At 44.4% G+C, this 20,202-nt stretch overlaps 1 protein-coding gene across 1 annotated transcript in view; it reads right to left on the reverse strand.

Annotated features, from left to right (window-relative positions):
- nau (myogenic-determination protein nautilus) overlaps window positions 1-20,202 on the reverse strand; it is a 95,441-nt gene that overhangs the window by 36,934 nt on the left and 38,305 nt on the right. The window contains exon 4 of the mRNA XM_084585604.1: window positions 15,153-15,228. Coding sequence (XP_084441730.1) covers window positions 15,153-15,228 — 76 coding nt within the window. The remainder of the gene's footprint in view (window positions 1-15,152; window positions 15,229-20,202) is intronic.

Genomic DNA, 20,202 nt, shown 5'->3' on the forward strand with positions numbered 1-20,202 from the left:
TGCACTGACATCGCACAGCACACGGACGCCTTGCTTTTCGCCTCCATCAAAAAGCTGCCGCCGAGGCCGGGATTCGATCCCGCGTCCTTGGGAACTAAATTTACTAGTAGCTTGGTAGTAGTAACGTAGTGACCTAGAAATACTTCCGGTGAGATTTGTTTGCTGTCGAAAAGTTCCAATGATGCCAATATATCAAAAAGTTCATTTCGCGACGCATGTCAACTCATATAAAGGACCTGTTTTCAATGAGAGTCGATCCTTTCTGGTTTTGCACTCGTTGTTCTCACAGTGCAGGTGGAGCTTAATCGACAGTCAATTTTCTTCAATGGTGCTTGATGTGTACTTGAAAGCCACGCTTCATTATCGACGTGCAAATTTTTGAAGCGAAATACATATGACCGGCTGCGCTCTCACCTTCAGATGACCGTAATATAACCAACCCATCACGTTACTGCGTCTGCTTCGTCACCTGTGAAAGTATTCCGCTTAAGCCTCAGCAGAGACGCGTCTTCGGAGGTGTTCTTATCACCAGGCAAGGAGATATGGGTGAGGAAGACGCTTCCATCGGGATGCCAGCTAGGTTCTTCGCATCGGCACCGTAGTGAACACGTTGAGCGAGTCATTCACCCAGGAATAGCTGCTGCACCTTGCGCGGGACAAAGCGATAACGGCGCCTCAAACACAACAGGGAACACAGTCGCCCGATTTTAAACAGTGACCACTCTTTGTACGTACGTCGGCGTCACATCTGGCATCCATTCTTTTTTTATCGTTGATGGAGGTGCTAACGCACAAAGCCCGCCACACAGGCGCGTCATGAAGAAAAAAAAAACCCGAGATGTGTGCTCGGTTTTGTTCCCCTTTCCGGCGAGCCTCTGGATGTGGAAAGAATAAAGCACTGCGTTTGCAACGCGAGGCCCCCGATGCAGCCCGAATGATCGCGACGCGTCACATATAGGGGTGCCCGGATCACTTTTAGAACGCGCTATTTTCATCTCGCGAACCGCAAGCGCTTTCACCGTGAATTGTCTCCCTCTAAGAAATATCTCCAGCGGTTCGGTACGCTGCTCCGGACAAAGTAATAACAACTGGCGCAGGCGAAGAGCCCATCTGCATGGCTGTAGTCTGTAGTCTGCATGGCGTTCTGCAGTCGGTAGCGCATTCTCAGGTTAAGAATAGCGGGTACCATAATTACTACTGATGCAGGTATGTGGCAATTGCATCTATCCAGTAACAATTTATGTGAAACATTGCATAAGATTCTATAACTATTCATTATTCATTTCAATGCGCGAACATTGCTTGCCTCATGGCTGGCGTCGTCAGAGCGTGTCCTCGTGAACTGCCGCTATAAGAAAGAAAACTGTCCACGCCAAGACGCGGACCATTATCACTCCGTAGTCCGACCGAACGCGCTGATCGCTGCTGTACGCCGACTTTGTGAGAGCGTGACCATCATTGCTCGCGTTTAGCGTAAGGATGCAGGAGAGTGTTGAGGGAAGTAAAAAATAGAAATAAAATTTGATGTGAATTTTTAATTAAAAATTAAGAAAAAATAAACAAAGAAACTAAGATTAAACATTTAAAAAGTGGCGATGAATCTTGCGTCGGAACGAAAGCAGAAAGAAAGCTAATGATTCGGCATTTCTGCACTGCAGGCTACTGTGCGCCGAAAGCTGTCATTTCAGATCCATTCTGCCCTCCGGCGTTGCGTTGGCAACTTATTGTAGGCGGTTTACTGCAGGTTGGTGGGCATACGATATGCGCTGCACATGCGTGCATGGGGTTACACTACCACAAACACAGATACAACACATAAAGAAAAACAAAAGTGAAACTGTACAAGCAAACCAAACATAAATAGGCAGCAGTGTTATTTGTAAATAATAAAACAATAAATCAAGACGCATGTGCGACACGCGATAGAAAAAAAGCCTTACGTTGTTACCGCAGAGGAAGGTATCAGGTCTCACTACGAACTGCGCCAACAACAATTTCAGGTTGCAATGTGGTAAGCGCGACAGAAGCGGAACTCAAGTCCTTTTTTCTTTTTTTTTTTTCTCGGGACTCCTAAATGACATGAGAAGTTTCGTCTTGTAGCTTTTGCACGTGACAATTTAAACGTCCAGTTTTCCAACATCAATTCGGAGCGGTCATGTAATTCGAAGAAGAGTTTCGTGAGCTTCATCTTATTATTCCTGGAGTTCAGCGTACAGCCATTTTCCAGAAACCGTCCGGATATTGTTCGTGTCTCTGCGCGGTTTCCCAAGAAATGCTGGCCGCTCACGTGGTTAGCGTAGCATAGTGTCTTCAGCGGATATAACTGGTGATGGGACGACAAGCAGCGCTCTAAGAGACTGCCAGTCAAGATGGCGAAGAACTCAAACTATTTACTATTGGCGAACATACGGACAAAATCAGATGGCAATGGTGGTCCCGGCAACATAGTAAAACGTTGATACTCAGTAATTCGCTCAAGTCCAGAGTAATAAAAGTTTCGCGGAATGACGAGTACCACTGCATCGAAGATGTAGCATGCCTTTTTCGGCCTCGTCTCTCTCGTGCTTCTGACGCTCCGACGGATGTCATTGTTTCCAACAAATAGCCTCTATCTTCGCCCGGCAAACACCGTTATCAGGTCGGCGGAGGGTGCAAAGCGACTATCAGTTGGTTAGTACCCTATCGGTGGGTTAAGGGTGAGTAGATTTTGATATCGACGAATATCGGCCGGTCCCATGGACGATGGAAAGAAGCACTTTCAGTGCAGCCCTCTGAAATCATGCCGCGATATTTACCAGGGACATCCACTTGACAAATGGAAAAGGCGGGGGTCAAATGAAAAAAAAAAAAATGACAGGAACGATGTAGTGGAATGTCACACATGTGCGCGAATCACTGTGCATGAGGATGGCTGGGAAGGGCCCACTCTACGCAAGTTTTTCAGAGGGGAGGACGAAAGCGAACTACTTCCTATAGGCAGCGTGTAGGGCGCATGACAGACAACGGGCCCAGAAAAAGCTGCGGTCACCTGCCAGGAACATAGAGCAGCCGGCTTGACTTGAAAGACACTCGGGCTCCGAATTTATGATCGGTTACAGACGCCGTCGATTTGCCTTTGGACAGCGCAAGCAAAAAGCAGTTAGGGCTGCGGACTTGGAGCAGCCGCTTATCGACAGCCGAATACGGCGATAAGTCTACTGCGGAGTAAGAAAACATACATGACATTGTTTACTATGCCTGAGTTACTTGCTGGGGTGGCGCAGTGGTTACGGCGCTTGACTACTGTTCCCAAAGATGCGGGATCGAATCCCGGCCTCGGTGGCCACTTTTCAGTGGAGGTGAAAAGTAGGGTGCCCGTGTGCTGTGCGATGTCAGTGCACGTTACAGAACCCCAGGTGGTCGAAATTTCTGGAGTCCTCCACTACGGCGTCTTTCGTAGCCGGACTCGCTTTGGGGCGTTAAACCCCACAAACCAAACCAAACCAAACTTCAAGGCAAGAAATATTCCTATACACAGCGCGCACCTTCCCACTGTGGTTCCATTAACGGAGCTCCTGCATAGGATAATGTATTTAACGACGTTACTCTCGACGCTTCAAAGTGGAGAGTTGTTGCACGGTTATCTTGTTGATGTTAGACCCGAGCTGGTGGGAATAGGTTCTGTAGAAGCTGATACACTCCAGCGCCAGCTGTATAAGGGATGCTAACCCGTTTCGAGACGGATTTGACTTCTGAACAGGTACAGTTAAGTATTCGGTAGCCATCGTACAGTCGCGGACTTCCACAGATGATTGGACAGAAGTACAAAAATGCGTTAGCAAGGAAGGCCGAAGTTGCACCGTAGATTACGTTAACAGTACAATGACAAGCCCAAAGCATCTTGTCCCCAAGGAACAAAGATGCTTGAGGATACCTTCTTCTCAGCTGCTTACGTATATAATAGCCTGACCGCAAGCGGAACGTTATCGGCAGCGCCGTTGAACTCTCTGAAGCCCGTTGGTACGAGCTAGATCGAAACACAAGACAAAGTAGCCACAAAAGGTTTCCACCGATTGCTTCTTAATTTCATTGTCCATTCATTGACATAATTTGAACTTCGAGCTCGGGGTCTTGTTTTAGAATAGAACCATGCATTGAATTTAGGGCAGAGGCATTACACAGACCAGGGTAGACAAGACGAATGCATTCCAGCAAGCGCAAACCTTCGGCTTAATACTGGCAGTGGGCTGGCCAAGTGTGGCCCTACATAGGCACACTGCAATATTGGGCAATGAGGTTTGATACCTGAGGTTGCACGCAGCGATCTTCTGTGACCACCTAGCCTCGTACCATGAACTGACAATGACCCTTCTGTTTCAAGCGTAGATCTGATGAGCTTTTTGGTCTCTCCCACATATAACAACTCAGCGCCATCGATGTGTGAAAACAAGACAAAAAAAGCTATTCGAAAGCCTTAGCGATATTTCATTTTGTGCACTGACATAGGCTGAATTCGGTAACAAGGCTGCTTCATAATTGGACACCCGATGATACTTAGATCAAGGCATAAGCAGTGTATCAGGAGAAGGCTATTGGGTTTCGAATATGCCTTGGAAATTCAATCGTCCACTTCACCATATAATCACTATTTTGGTGCCGGTTCCTATTCGCACTGTCTTACATATCAAACGCCCCCATCGGTAGAACAATTTTTCATGATTGACATAGCTCACCTTTTGCCTATTCATTGTATTCGTTTAGTTATTTGTCTTGCCTTGGACTTGAGCTTCTCACTATCAAGTTCCATAGAAATTGCGTTAGGGTGTGGTGGCGCACCTGCTAGCTCCCTAAATCTGCACTGAGGGACTAACCACTGCTGAACATAGTTTGCTACATAGGAAATGTTGTAGCTTTTTTTTGTTTAGTAATTAATACAGTAGGGCAAATGGTAAGCCCGCCCAGTACGCACCTTGCCATTGTGAACAATTACACCACAAGAAGAGAGACTGTCACAATAGAATTCGCACATGCGCTCTCTCATTCAATGGTTTCCGTTATTAAAAACAGTAAGTGAAACATTTAATTGTTGAACCCGAGATTTTATTCCCATCTTTGTCCATATTAAGGCGATGAATATATGTGGGCTCAAATTTTAGCTCTTTATACTTTTACCCTGTGCATTCTCGATACAGTGAGTTGCCATATTAAAGAGGCCTAAATGTATTGAAACTTTTGGTCTTCAGAAATATTGGCCAGAATCTGAATCGCTTATATACTGTGAAATTTGTATTAACGAAGCATGAGCATGTGCATGATTTACTGAAATAGTAAAAAAAAAAAAACAACGAAGCAAGCTTTTGTGGGATCTATAATAAAAAAACAAGGAGCGCTTTAGAGCGATGCGAAAGATATACACGGAAACTAAATTGGCCAGAGACTCAGCTGAAATAAACAGCTTAAGAGATTCGAGAGGTGCAGTAGCTCCCCACCGCCCAAAAGAAATGGCGGCAAAAAGGAAACGTACTTGAGCCAACAAAAATGGCTCCACGGTAGAGCGCCTCTATCCGCGTACACTGGGATGTGCTGTACCTCAAAGGAAGGCCGCCTGGGAAGAAGCGGAATCTCGCATCGCTGACACCGTGAGTGTCGCTGCGACGCGAGTTCACCACGCGCCTACGGCGGGGAAGGGAGCGGGCCGGAACGCGAGAATTCGGGTGCGCTGCGCTGAGAGTCCCTCCGTCACGGCTAATCACCTCGACCCAGGAGTCTCAGTCTCGTGCGTAGGCTGGGAGGGAGCCTGTCTGCAGCTCGCACCTTTCGCTCCAAGCGGCCGACAAAGGGACAGCATTGAACTACTGCACCGTCCGTGCCTCGTCGCCACGAAAATGCCCCCCGTTGAGCAGGGGCCTCTCGGGGCCAGATGACTATGGTCGCCCACAGCTGATCTGCGTCCTGTGCTGCAACACCCCGCAGTATTGGCCTCGTTCCGCTCATTGCGATGAATTAATCGCTCTAAAACACTCAGGGAGGGACCACTAACTTTCCCGGGACATAACAAAAATGGCTAAATCTTGGAAAAAAATTTCCTGAGATATAATTATTTTCTTGCCTCGAATAAAGAGACCATTGTATCATGGCAGTGTGTCCTCTCTTTAGAAAGAGGCTGATTTATTTTTGTCTTTTGAACGGAGCCGTTGCTTGGTACGAGAGAGGGGATTGCTTCTCCCTTCGTTTTTTATCAATCCTTCACCGCTATTCCCTGCATTTTTCAGGGGTTGACCGACACAGCATAACGAAACAGCAGCTGAAACACCATGCTTCGCACTACGCTGCCAAGCACATTACGAAGCTATCATTGTCAGAGCTCCCTCTTTTCCGCCCGGAGACAAAGGCTAGCGGTGAAAGAGACATGTTTGCCCTCATGCTTGCCTCGGCAGTCGCCTCCCATGCGAAAAAGAAGGTAATCTGGTTCCAACATTTAATGAGTTTATAGCGGCACCTAGCCCCGCGTAATGAACCCCTGAAGAAGGAGCCAAGCCGGCTCCAAATGTCGGGTTTTTGTAAAATAAAAAAGTGATGGTTGGGGAATTTTCAAGTTTAACTTAGTTATCAACCCAACCAGACCGGCAAATCTGTCGAAATGTTTAGCTTTCGAAATGTGCATATGCACTTGGACAATCAAATGGATTTTGCTGCTATAGGTTTTCTACATAATCGCTAATATTTCATCTCTCTTTTTACGTAGAGTGAGATACAGTTTTGGCACACATCTAAATTTCTTTTCTCTTTCGACTCGATAGTCCCATGTGTCATCTGGCTGCTTGTCGTGGTTACCGCAATGCATTCTTTATGAAGTAGTTTGCAACGAAGTAGTCTGCAATGAAATAAGTCGTAGGGTTGGCAGGTAAAGGGCGAATTCGAAAGATGTCACTCCATATACCTCAAATCTGTGTAAAAAATTGCGGTTGCACTGAAATATTTATGGCCACGACATAGGTACACAACAGTTGATATCTAGCTCTCACGTTTCTCTTGTCTTTATAAACTGTCCTTGTTTTGATTTGCACTGTACTTGGAAGCCATATTCCACATCAGCCCCACGACAAGTGCCACATAATAAAATCCAAAGAAGCTTTTCGGGGACTTTTATATTGTTTATGGTAAAGTGAGAACTGCAGCGCCGTGAGCCTCGACTTCCCTGCTGCGCAGCGCAGGAACACGAGAGAAAAATGCAATGCGATAGCGAGAACATGCCCAAAATTTTTTGTGAATGATAGTAGCGTCATCTGGTGGACTCTTTTGATTAATGCGAAGCAATGCATGCCAGTCACTGCCTGTTATGCATCGAAGCCCCAAGAAACGGCGAAAAAATGTTTGACAGCTGCACATAAGCGCGGCCGGGTGATGCTGAAAGAGCAAACATTTGAGATAAAAGCCTGACATGCAATAAAATCGATTACCTTAGTTGCATCCAAGAAAAGGATCGTACAGGACACTCGGTATCAGCGTATTAGGGTTGAGGCAATGTAATACTTGTTAGCGTCCATCTAAGCTCCGAAGATGCAAAGCTATACAGCGTTCTCAGAGACTTCGCAGATAAAGAAAAACTTTTTCCCGATGCATGGTCTGAACCCAGAGCCTCCACATTTTTAGGGCAGTCGCTATACCAACTCAGTTAACTTTGAAGGCTAGCAGTTCATACGTCTTGCGAGACCAGTCGAAGAGAACAAGAAATCGGTGCTCCCAGGTTAAGGACGCCCTGCAAGGCAGAGTACATTTTTAATTCGGAAGCAATTACTTTTCAGTAATCAAAAATAATTGTTCTGGAGATGCTACCCGCTAAGGGAACCGGAACTTACAGACGTGAGTGCAATGTTGTGCGTTTGCACTGATCGGGAGCTATCAGAAACCTGCGATAACACGAAGCTGAACAGACAAGCACACAAAATTCTCTCCAGTAACATCACCGGTGCACTAGCTCGTTCGCTCTCCAGATTTCTCCTCGGTTTAGCACTGTCGTCGCTTCATCGAGAAAGCAACTCTAGCAGGATACTTATAAAAGTCAGGAAGGTTGTACAAAGGGATATAAATGTGCAATTAACGTATAATGGTTAAATATTTTGTGATGACCAATAACTTGTACGCGTTAAAGTGTTATTTAAAATATAAATTCGTATTCATCAGTGACAAGGAACAAATTTCTATAGAAGATTTCCTAAATTAGGGGTCACTGGTATACGTTAACTGATCCGATATTTTGCTATCTGAACTTGAATTTAGCAGATATGTGCCTGGTACAGTTTACTGAAGTAACTATAATTTGTTTTTACTCTAGGTACTTTGGAAGAAAAGTTACTTTTCTGATATGTTTTGTTCTTTACTGTGCAGGATATGTGTGAAAAGGCTTCTTTGTAAAATAAGCGCGGAAGATAAGTGACAAGGTGCAGTGCGTTTAGTTTATCCATCAAATTATCTTCTAGCTGGTCAATGTGGAACTGTGGTCTTACTTGATAAGCTATCCTTGATTTGTATAAGAAGCCGAGTTAGATATTATCCAGAAGGGCCGCAAGCAATGAATCTTGTTCAACAGCCGTTTTCCAGACATGACAAAAATTACTTCAGCTGTGATGTAGGATACTGTTTTTAATTTGTGCCAATGGTGTAATGGAAAATGTCTAACAGGCGTTGCGGCTGTAATAAGATGACTGCCCCCTGTGTCATTCGAATAAAACCTATGTAGCACCCCCCCTCCCCCCCCCCCCCATATTGCATCCTGAAAAAAATGAACATCCTACGATGGCGCTAAATATGGAAGATATGTTTAAAAGATGCAGAATAGTACTGTGTTAGCTTTGCGCACACAATCGGACTACCTCTTAAAGAAGTGGCAATTGCATTAAATAAAAATGGATAAATACGTCTTTACTTTTTTGCTAACCGGAAATGGTGAAAACAATTGGAATACGTATCGATAAAGGCACTGCAAATGTAGAACATTTTAAAGATCAATTTCTAGGATATTCCCAACAAAGATAGAGTTTTATATTTCACCAAAATCAGATAACATATAGAGCATGCCTTTGCACACTGGGATGCTCAGGTTTTCACCCACTGTGCTATGGTGGATCGCAATTAGAATCGTGCAGCTCAGTTTTTTACTGACAAGAATATAGCTTTAATGTTCCTAGCGGGCAGGATCTAGACTAGAATCCTTTTGAAGAGTACCGATCGATAATTAAGCTATAATTTTGATGCTACATTTGTTTAAGTGAAACCCCTATAGCAATCTATAAGACTTATTTGTTGAAAGCGCGAGGCACGACCAATAATGGGCCATACGGGAGAAATAATGTCGCACTGATGTTGTCAAGCACGCTTTGTTTCCGCATGCTATCTGTGAATAGAACGAGCTGTCTAATTATGTTGCTGAATGCCAGTTTTATACACTAAGTTCCGAGAAATATTTTGTGACTTGTGACGTGTGTTTTTATTTTAGGGCTTTAATTTTTATGACGCGAAAGCATTGAGCCATCGGCCAAGCAATAGTGCAATGTTGCAGTCTGGTGACTGTAACTTCTCAACTAATGTCCCATCTCTTGAGGACCGTCTGGTATGGGAGGCCTTAACTAAGAGCAGAGAAAATTCCATACTAGAAATGATGCTACGCATCTATTTTCGTAATGTGAAACTCAGAGAACCAGACATAATTTTTGTGTCAGATATCTTAGTCATCTATGGGAAGTGCATCAGACCAAATGTTGGACATCAATGCGCCATTTAGCTCCACATTTTCCCCTTTCCTAGTTTCCACCCTTTTTATTTACCGGCGTTAAGTGACTTAACCACAATATCTGCTGGCCTGGTTTAACACTCTCCTAAAGGCGTGGGCCCATCGCAGCTCGCAAGGTGACCTCGTTTACGCGGCTACTAAGGTGGATCTTTGGAACCGCTCTTCCTACCACTAATGACAAGTCAGTGAAGGGGAAGAAATAGAGGAGAGCTTATAGAGCGTAAGGGCATAGAGGTCCGCTAGAAAGGTTGACTGGCCCGGTATTTTTCTCTGGAAATGATGAAGAGGAAAGTAATGTGGGATGGGATGGCTAGCGTTATGGTGAGAAGAGATGTGAAAATGACATAGAGGCACTTTAATTCGTTTCCGAATCGGGCGTAGAAGCCCATGTCGCTGAAAAAGCTAAGAAAAGCCCGGATCGCCCGGAGTTTCCTAACGCTTCGGCCAAGCGCGCACATTAAACATTCAGTGATGTTTTCCACCGCCACCACCATGCGGACAGCGGAGTGCACGATATTGCCTAGCTGGCGAAAGAAAGAAGTTTCGGCTGAGTGCACGGCGCTTTTGCCACACTATATCGCAGGTAGTGTGCGTTCCAATACTGAGGTCACTTGCTGCGCTATTCTGCTACACTCGGCTGCGAAAGTCGCACCATGATGACGGACGCTGAGTGAGACGAACGCCAGTCGCATCACAGCAGGCTGACCCGGTTTTGTCGCGAACAAAGCAGTTGTCGCTATCAGCTTTGAGAAGAATACGCGAGCAGCTGCATTACCTACTGGCACTACCGGCTACGTGCTTATGAACAAAGATATGGGTTCCACTTGAACATTATTATAATCAGTCTGACTATGTCCAATGCAGGTCATGGGCCTCTCCCAGAGTCCTCAAATTAACCCGGATCAACTATGATATACGTTGTAGTAAATTGGAAACAACAATGACATAACTTTTGTTTTTGCATTGTTTGATCCTCTGCTGTTACTAATCTGTGCTAAATCTTAGTTTTATGTTTTAGGATGTGTCTACTGTAGTTCGTTCAGGAAGGGCCTCCATTATGTTTCAAAATTTCCTTCAGCTCGCTATTACAGGGGATGGCATACTCCAGCGTATACACTGACTGCGACTTCATCAAAAGCAACATGTTTGGTTAGGAACCCATGGCGTCAGCGGCTCTTCGACCACCCGGGATACCCCTCCTGTCCTTCTCCTTTCCGTTCGGTTCCCCCTGTCGTGCGCGTCCAGCGGGACACCTTGCGGCGACAGAACTGCCACCTTTTGAGTGTAGTATGTTGGTGTGCGTGACTTCCGCCCGACGATCGTTATAGTCGGCCACGCGAGTTCGAAGGTGCGCCTCGCGAAGATTGGATGCGCCAGAAACAGAGAGGAAATAGGGACCACGACTAATAGTGCACGTGCAACCTATACAGCTCGTTGTAGTTGGTATTGTTTATTGAGTGATAGCTCACACAGCTCGTTAGGCCGAAAAGACGTCTTCGTATGTAGTAGTTGTAGGAGTTGGCACCGCGTGTCGGATTTATAATCGGAGGCTATGTTAAAAAAATTTTATCATAATAATTTGTGGTTATAGTGATTGATCGGAGTGTTATAGGCGATAGAGGGTTGATGAAACCAGTGTAATTAATTGATTATATGATAAATAAAGGAATGAAACAGAAAATGAAAAAAAGTGGTTCAAAGGTGCCAAATGCTCAGAATGAAAAGGAAATGCTTGATGATGTTCATTTAAAGTGTGTAATTGATCAAGTAGTTAATTAAAATAGTTCAAAATTTAAAAAATGAAAAAAAAATGGCAGCTTCAAAAGTGTGAGAAAGCTCACAATGAAAGGCCAATGCATGGCGATGACTATTTAGAAAATTTAAATATGTATTTGGCCAAATAACAAAAAAGAAATTATTAAAAAATAAAAATTGTGCTCGAAGGTGAAAAACTGCTAAGAATGGAAATCTACTATTTGCTGATGGTAAGTATTGGCGTAAAAATAAATAGAACATAAAAAGAAAGAAGTTAAAAAGAAACTTTTAATGAAATTAAAAACACTTCCGTGAAGGGTACGACCGATCGCGTCGTATACCTTTTACGGCGCAGCTTCAGTGCCAGAATAATTTTCTATGTGCTTTTTCATGTAGGTTCGCGAGGCTGTGGTCATGTCTGGAGACGCTTAATGGTTTCTCGAAATGCGCGCTGTAACCTGGAAGTAAAAACAACCTTTTGGCACCGGTGCACCATTCGCCCATTTCATTTACGCTAAAATTTCATGACTGGCCACAAGAAGCCTAATTCTGATTGGTGTGTAAGATGTGCCCTAGATTATTGGAAAAAACTGATTTAAGTGCAAGTTTTGGCGCGAAATATGGAGAATGTGCCGATTCTCGACTGATTCTGGTTTACCTCCTTTCTGATTGCGCTGTAATTGATCTGGTAATAAAAAATTAAGGAGCGCTGCAGAATATTCACTGGTGTGATGCGAAAGCACGGATGCTGCTGTTCGTTGCGTCTAGTTGCTTCTAGTTACTTAATTCACTTCTTGTTCACCTATTTTAGTCTTCGGTACTTTCAAATTGCGCGCCAATTCCTTCCTATACTCTTTTTTTGGCTCGACTTCCGATTGCGTGACGTCACGTCCTTGACTTCATCCTAATTGACGGCATTGATAAACTACTTTAGTCCTTGGTACTTTCAAATTGTGCTCCAATCTCTTCTTATGGCCTTTTTTGGCTCGAATTCAGGTTGAGTGACGTCACATCCTTGACGCTACATCCTTGACGTCAACCTAGTTGACTGATTTGACTATTTTAGTACTTGATACATTCAAATCTGGCGTCAAGCCATTGGCTAATGAGACCATTTTCGCCTTTTCTTTTACATTTTTTGCCATTGAATAATTACCTAATCAACTAATGGGCCTAATTATTTTTTCGGACACATTACGTCACCTTCTATCGACTGACGCCCCTACCGCTTCTCAATTAACTTACAACTGCTGCGGACTTTTAATTTTTGCTTCTAATTAATTACCTAATAAGCCTATTGGCCTAATTCTTTTTTTGGACATAACATTACCTAACCCTGTATCGATTGACACCACCCACTAAGCTCTACCGCTTCCCAATTACTCACAATTACTGCGGACGTGGCCTGCGGACGTGGCCTTCGGACACGGTCTGCGGACAGAAATCCGTGAACATAGCGAAGTAATGCTCTCGCGTTAATAAGCGACCTTGTGGAAGAATCTTTCCAACCGCAACGTGTTGCCGGACGAGTGGCCGAACGAGCTTGACATTATTTGTCCGAAACCCTCAACGATTCGCACGGGTCGCATTGCCTTGGCTACGTTAAATTTAACTGTACCCCTTGAAAAAGAGTGTCTTGACTAAAACTGTAAAAAATGGGATGATTTGCCACCAGTAGTTTGGAGTGCAGTAACTTCTTGAAAGAACTGTAATGTATTTCTGTCACGTGTGCATGCTTTAGCGCCGGCAATACCTTTCCCTTCTGCCCTTTTCGCATTAGAGTCATGTCTTTTAATGCGATACCATTAAAGGTCCTGTTCTTCAGAAAATTCCTCGTTGGAGTCGGCTCTAGGAGCAAAAAAGCACAGGCTTGGCGGTGACCGGCGGCAGCTGGCATAGCCGAGCGCTGATTATTCCATGGTTTGCGCGACTTAAGGACACCACACGATATCACAAAGTTGGGAGGAGCTGCCAGCTCGGGTTGCTCACTTCAGGCGAAAAGATGGAATAAGCATCAACCGTCAAGCGCTTTTCGATGCTTAGTAATTCACGTATACACCTATGCTATGCAGGAACATCCATACGGCTCGGTTTATTATACAATGTACTATATATATGCCGGGGCCGCACGCGCTATCACGTCATACGCCTAAAAGCGATGCTTTAGTTTCCCGTTATATTGTTCGTTGCAATACGGCTTCTGTCAAAGTAAAAACGTGTATTAGCCCTGGAATGGTTAGATAATTAAAAAGAAGAGTCATTTTCTCAACTACGTATCCTGGAGAGTAGAATGCAATACGAGCGACCTGATTAAGAAAGGTTTCTTTAAATATAAAGAAATCTTTCTTAATCAGTCTGTGTGCTGCTGCCGCTTGTGGAGAACATCAGTGTTGGTGGCACCGCGCGCCTAGAACAGTGGGAAAGAAAGGAACGCAATTTGGAAGTGTATTACGCACGAAAAACTAAAAAAGAGCGCCGTGTAAATACACAGCTGTTAACTGGTCCTCACATTCGCTGCCTGAATTACCGAGAAAAATAAGCACCTTGTCATCCGTTCCTTACTGTCGGATACACAGCTGTAACCGTCCTGTTACACCTTCTTTTAAATTCATTATTAGGTCTAGGATTACAATGTGCTCCATATCAATGTGCCACAGGAGGTGGTAGGGAAGAAAAGGAATAAGCGGGGCTGCTTCTCTGAGATCTAAATCAACCAAATACTCTGCTCCTAGTCTGTGAGTGTGCTTGTATCAGCAATGCACTCTCGAATATCCCCAGCCATAGCTATATATCATTATGACTGCAGATGTCATCATCATGATCATCCCCCTCCGCTTGCCACATGTAGGCACGGACATAAGTCACATGCGCGAGGCCTAGCTAGCTTTATTCCTCCGCTTTTCTGTAGCGTGGTCGTGCTTTTTCATAACAGCGGCGGGCAACACCGAGCCGAGTTGCATCGGCAGGCTGACAGGCAGCGAAGACGGTAGAGATGGCGCTATTGACTGGTCGAAGTGTGCAAGCAGTTCGGCGGCACAAGCGGAGCACTACGTATCACACCCTACGGCAGTCGAGCCAAACAGCGGCGGTGACAGGCGAGTATTTCCGTTAATCGAACAAACTACAGTTAAGAATAACGGCCGCCCGAGACCAAACCGGTAGTGCTGTGGGCTGCATGGTGAAAGTGTGGTGAACCAATGACCCATGGCCACCACTCACAGTGAGGAGAAACATTACGGGGGCGGGGAGGGGGTGGTGCCGGCCCGGTGCAAAACTACCAAATTTATTGGTTATATTAACCAGGTAGTCTGTAACGACAGAGAAAGGACAGGCTTGAATAGAATGTTCGGTTTTCATTAATTTTTACCTGTAACACAATGCTTGCCTGAGAAGTTTCTTCCGTGCATCGATCATAAGACTCATGCAAGTCATGCAAATATGTCAGTGAATCTTAGCCTTAAACCAATAAAAGCAGGAAATCAAAACTAGATAATTGTTCTACTTGCTTTCGAGCATTTCTGCCGTGATTAAATGTGTGCGCATTTAAGTGCTTCATTAAAAGAACACTGCATTTCTTAAAGGAGAAATGCAACCTGTGAACCATCAAGCTTATATGTAGTCAACTTACTCTCTTGGATGCTGATGGGGTTATTGTGCACTCGGTCAGGAACTGGCCGCCAGTTCGACGTTCCATTCTCGGATACCTGCACACGTGAACAGAAATGCCGTTAGCATGCATATCTTGTTACTGAAAATTTGTTTAGCGCTCATGCGTCCTGCTGGCTGAGTGGATACAGTGTTCGGCTATCGGGTCTAAGGCCGTGATTTCGAATCAGGATCACGGCGAACGTGTTTTGAGTTTCATGACTAAAGCACGCCGGCAGTGTACTTTTAAGGACCACCTATGCTCGAAAATATTACGGAGTCGTAAAGATTCGGCGTATCGCTTAGCTAAATCCACTGCTGCCGATATTGCACCACAGTTAAAAAGCTATGCTGTGCCTGTTCATCGCGCAAACAACGTAGGATTTTTTTCCCCGGGAGGAAGTCGCCCTGTCATTTGTCGAAGGTGATCAGTGACTGCGGCGCGTGTGTGCTGTATTCAGGTACATTTTTCTCCAGTGTGACGTCATTCTTCGTATCCGATTAAGCCGGAGACTACGTGCACTCTCAGACGAGCAAAATGATATAAAGGAATTATTGAAGGATGCTTCCTCCTTCAGTGACGATGAACAGCTTGTGTTCTCTGGGGGAAGACCCCTAAGGAAATCTCGGTAATACCTCACTTTCAGGTCATTTCATCAAGGTTGCATTGCACTTCAAGGTTGATGACGCTAAAAAATGACAGGATGTTCTGTCGAAGTAAATGACTTATATTATTCCATCCCCCATGACGACTTAATCAATTGCATTAGGGATTGTATCGACCAGCATGGAGCTATAAAATTTCAGAACGCGAGTTGCGTCTCAACTGCCGGCTTCCTTCAGCTACTGTCAACATACGTGAGACCCACTTTCGCGGAATGGAACGGTTCACTTTTCATTCAGAAGAATGGCATCTTTATTGGATCATCCATTGCACCCATCCTGATTCCTGAGTGATATTTACTTGGCCATGAAAGATAGAGCGTTACTCAGGTCTATTCAAGGAAGCAATGTGAAACAAATCTTTAGATTTGTGGATGATTATCTTGTGTTGTAGCAGTGTGAACAGGACGTCCTCCCTACCGAAACTTGAAAAGTTCTTAGCAATTTTGCAAGCACTCTGAGCCCATTGATAGTCACTCATGAACTTCTTACTAATGCCTTCATACGGTTTTTAGAATTGGTAATTTATTTTAACCCCAGTCACGTGTGCTGGGCCTTTGAGCCTCGAGCCAACAAATCACTTCTTCCTTTTGACTCAGCACACTCAAAGTTAGTTAAGCGCAGTATCATCAATTCATATTTTGACAATTCATTCAAAAAATCCTGCAACCACAAAATGGAAAACAGCTTTTTAACCCAGACGCGCCGATTACTACAGGCTGGATATCCGCTAACCCTAAAGTCCTCAGTGGCTGAGGCGTTGTTCAAAGCGAAAGAAAAAATATTCAGATAAGGGCAAGATCGCGGTCATCCCCTACGTACACGGGATTTCCCACAACTTAAGAAAGATAGGAAAAAATGTAGGAATAGACGTATTATTTTTAGCTCCGGATCGCTTGTCAAGCCCCTGCAAGCGCGTTAACCAGATGGGTCGTAAGCACACATGATGCACCGTTAATTATCGCGACCAGTTCATTTCCTGTGCTCAGGGCGTTGTATATTTCATCGCCTTGTCTTGCGGCCATGCATACGTAGGCCAAACCGGCAGATGCCTCAACAAGAGATGATTGTCTGAGCACAATACAATGTTACGTAACGTATCTCGGGCCATCTGGGCATTCATTGCAGAGATTGCAAATGCACCCCTGAGTTGGGCAACACGAGCGTGATAAGCAGGTGCTGTGACAAAACCACGCGAGAGATTATTGAAGCCTTAAACATTGCGCATCTTAATGAACATTGTGTCAGCACCCCCTCCCTAGCCCTAATAGATAAAGAATGGCAGTTCTTATCGGGAGCTAGATGATCTGTTTTCCTGTATGCTTTCTGGTGGCGATGACTGCTTCTAACTAGGTTGCTGTTGTATCCCTTGATGCTACTGTATATTTACCGACGTGTCTGAAATAAACCTTCAGCTGTAAGTCAGCGCTGTGTGTGTCTCGTCTTTCCCTTTTGTGCGTGTGTAGCTTGCGCTGTTCCCCCTTGCTATCAAAACCTCTTAAGAAGATAACTTTTCACATCTTAGGCTAAGTATGCAGTAGTCTCCAGTGAAAATTCTTTTGGGAAACTATTCCTCTCACCGCATTTTTCCCCCCTCAAATATGATTAAGGCATACCATATGAAATCAAGAGAATCATTTTCTTGCAGTAACCGGAGAAGGCTCCTGTTGATATATCGTTATTGGCCATAAACTTGTGGAAATCATCTTGCCTAGTAGCCGTCAGAATATTGTTGTTGTTGTTGTTGTGGCTATATAAAAAAGGGAAAGAAAATGAAAGGGCCTGCTACTGGCTCTGTAGCTTAGTCATCTCCACTGCCTCATGAGGATAAAAGAGAGAAAGTAGAGAAGAAAGAAAAATAAGAGGGAGAGAAAGACGCGCGCCGCAACAGCCGTCGTCCACCACCTAAGCGGTGGCGGGTGCAATAATGGTTTACAACAGATAAAAATTCGGTGGCTGGCTAGCCCCCGCCGCAAGCGGCGTTGACCTACCGTCTCAGTCCCGTAGGGCCAGGAACAGCTGCTCTTCCCCTCCTCAGAATATGTGCCCTAATGCTATAAGTTAACCAATTATTATGTTGTAGTTCTTGAACATGTTTTGCTTGGAAGCGCTTTCATGTATTTTTCTGGAATGTCCTGTACGCACAGGATTTACTATGTTGCTCTTTTGCACCTTTTTTTTTTAAGGGAAACGACTTTCCAAGTTCATGGAGAAAATCTCGCGTTGGCCTGGTTGGTCTGCGAGATTTTGCAAATGACAGGTACTGCGCCTTTCCTTTTCTTGTAAACCAATATAGAACGCTGGTGAACGTTGATGCGTCCAATGGAACGCAAATGATAAGAAATGCCCAAAATGTTTAGTAATAAGTAGTAATGACTAAAATATCTACTGATGACTTGTAGTGACTATCAAACACTTGCAATGACTACTAATGACTTCTAAAGAACGATATGCCGAACGAAGAGCTGTAACGACTACAATTGAATATAATGACTAAATATACTTAATAATGCGTAGTAATGAATAAAATGACTACTAATAGCTTGTTATTACTTCTCATGACTTCTAGGTAATGACCAATATGCCTAAAGACGATTTGTAATGCCTACAATTGATTAGAAATGACTAAAAATGGTTAGAAACGATCAGTAACGACTAAACTGACTACTAATGACTATTACTATTAATACTATCACTACTAATACTACCATTTCACCGTCCACCTCTTAAAAATATCTTAAGAGACCCTGTAATTTATTTTTATTGGTGCATGCTACTCATTTGAACATGTAAACTAGTGACAAGCACAAGTATTTTCTTCTTATCTTGAACGACGCCCATCTCTATCTCAGAGATGAAACATCGTGGGGGTGGAACTGATAAGTCGCAGTACTAATGAGGACACAAACTGGTGAGACACCAGGTACAGGAGGCAATGAGGGTGATCGTGCAGCGCTTGTATAGTTGAGGGTATTCAAGTCTCACACGGGCCAGATCAAATTGCGATAGATGTAAGCGAATAACGTTGCTCAGCGGCCTCACTGTAACTGCGTTTTACGCGGTGGATATTCGCTGTCAGTTAATATATTTGGGCCAAATGCAACGTTCTCTTTAGACGGACGTTGTGCAATTCGTACGGAACAAAGAAAGCTTCTCGAGCTATAGTTAGAAAAACTGAAACCTGGGCCATATATTTACAGTTCATAATTTTATAGCATGAAAAAAACTTCGCGAATGCCCATAACGACATAAAGCAGACTGTTCTCGTAGCTGATTCACCAGGAAACAGGAACGGTAAAGTTGTGCACGCTACTACAACATAAAAATCACTTCAATCATATAGCCACGGGCCTACTACCATGAAGGTGTTTGTGCGTCCGGGGATCATCAGAGTTATAGCTGACTTTTCATTTCGCATAAGAGTACATTTAAAATACCTCCACAGATCGTCTACGCTGTTGTGAATGACGTAAGTGTACATGGTTTAACAAAGATTGTACCAACAGCCATTGTAAGAGTGAGATCGTTTAAAACGGGAGAAATGGTTACCAGATTATTTTTGATCTCTCTCACGCGCATATTGAAACTGTGCCAAGTTAGTCCCATGTACAAATGTGCACGCGACAAAGGAATCATCTGCAACTGAGAGAGTACGAACTTCACACTGTGTTCGCATTTTCGAGTGACGAGCGCCAAATTGAATTCTCTTTGAGCCAATCGCCATGATCTCACAAACATTCGGTGAGTTCAGAAAGCAGTGTTGCTTTCATTTCTTCTATGAGCATAGCTCAATTCGGGAAAGCAATAAGGCAGTGCGATGAGATTTTATAGCGTTAGCTCTACGGCATTCATTTGCGAGTTTCGCGTTAATGCAACACCTAGTGCCTCATTGCTTTCACAGATGGCGCCACATACTCGAGCATCTTATGGAACCTACATGTTGCGCCGCGGCGCCCGGCTTAGAGCATCTTGGAGTTACTCTAGAGTATTTTTCAAGCCTATAATAATAGCTGCAGTGAGAAACATTTCATCTCCCACCGTGCAATAAACATCGTATTCATGAAGTTTCAACAGGAAAACACAGTCGCGCTGTGCACTGGACATCGTTGTCCTCTTGACGCTGGATTTGCGGCTCTCCTTCATTTAACCTTGGCCATCTAGGCAAATTCCCCATACACATACGTCTTCTCGCTTAAGACAGATACCGCAGACGTGCTATGCTGACAGGCTGCCGAGCCCATAGAGCGAAGAGAAGCCGGACTAGCCTTTTGCCGAGAAGTCTACCATGCGCTGAAGAAAGCCAAGACCGAAGTGGCAGCAGCGACTACGGCTGCCGCCGATGGATAACGCTCGTGAAACTCTGGTTCAAG

Source organism: Amblyomma maculatum, chromosome 11 (assembly GCF_055883805.1).
Source record: "Amblyomma maculatum isolate TAMU_Amacu chromosome 11, ASM5588380v1, whole genome shotgun sequence".
In the NCBI taxonomy this organism is placed as follows: domain Eukaryota; kingdom Metazoa; phylum Arthropoda; class Arachnida; order Ixodida; family Ixodidae; genus Amblyomma; species Amblyomma maculatum.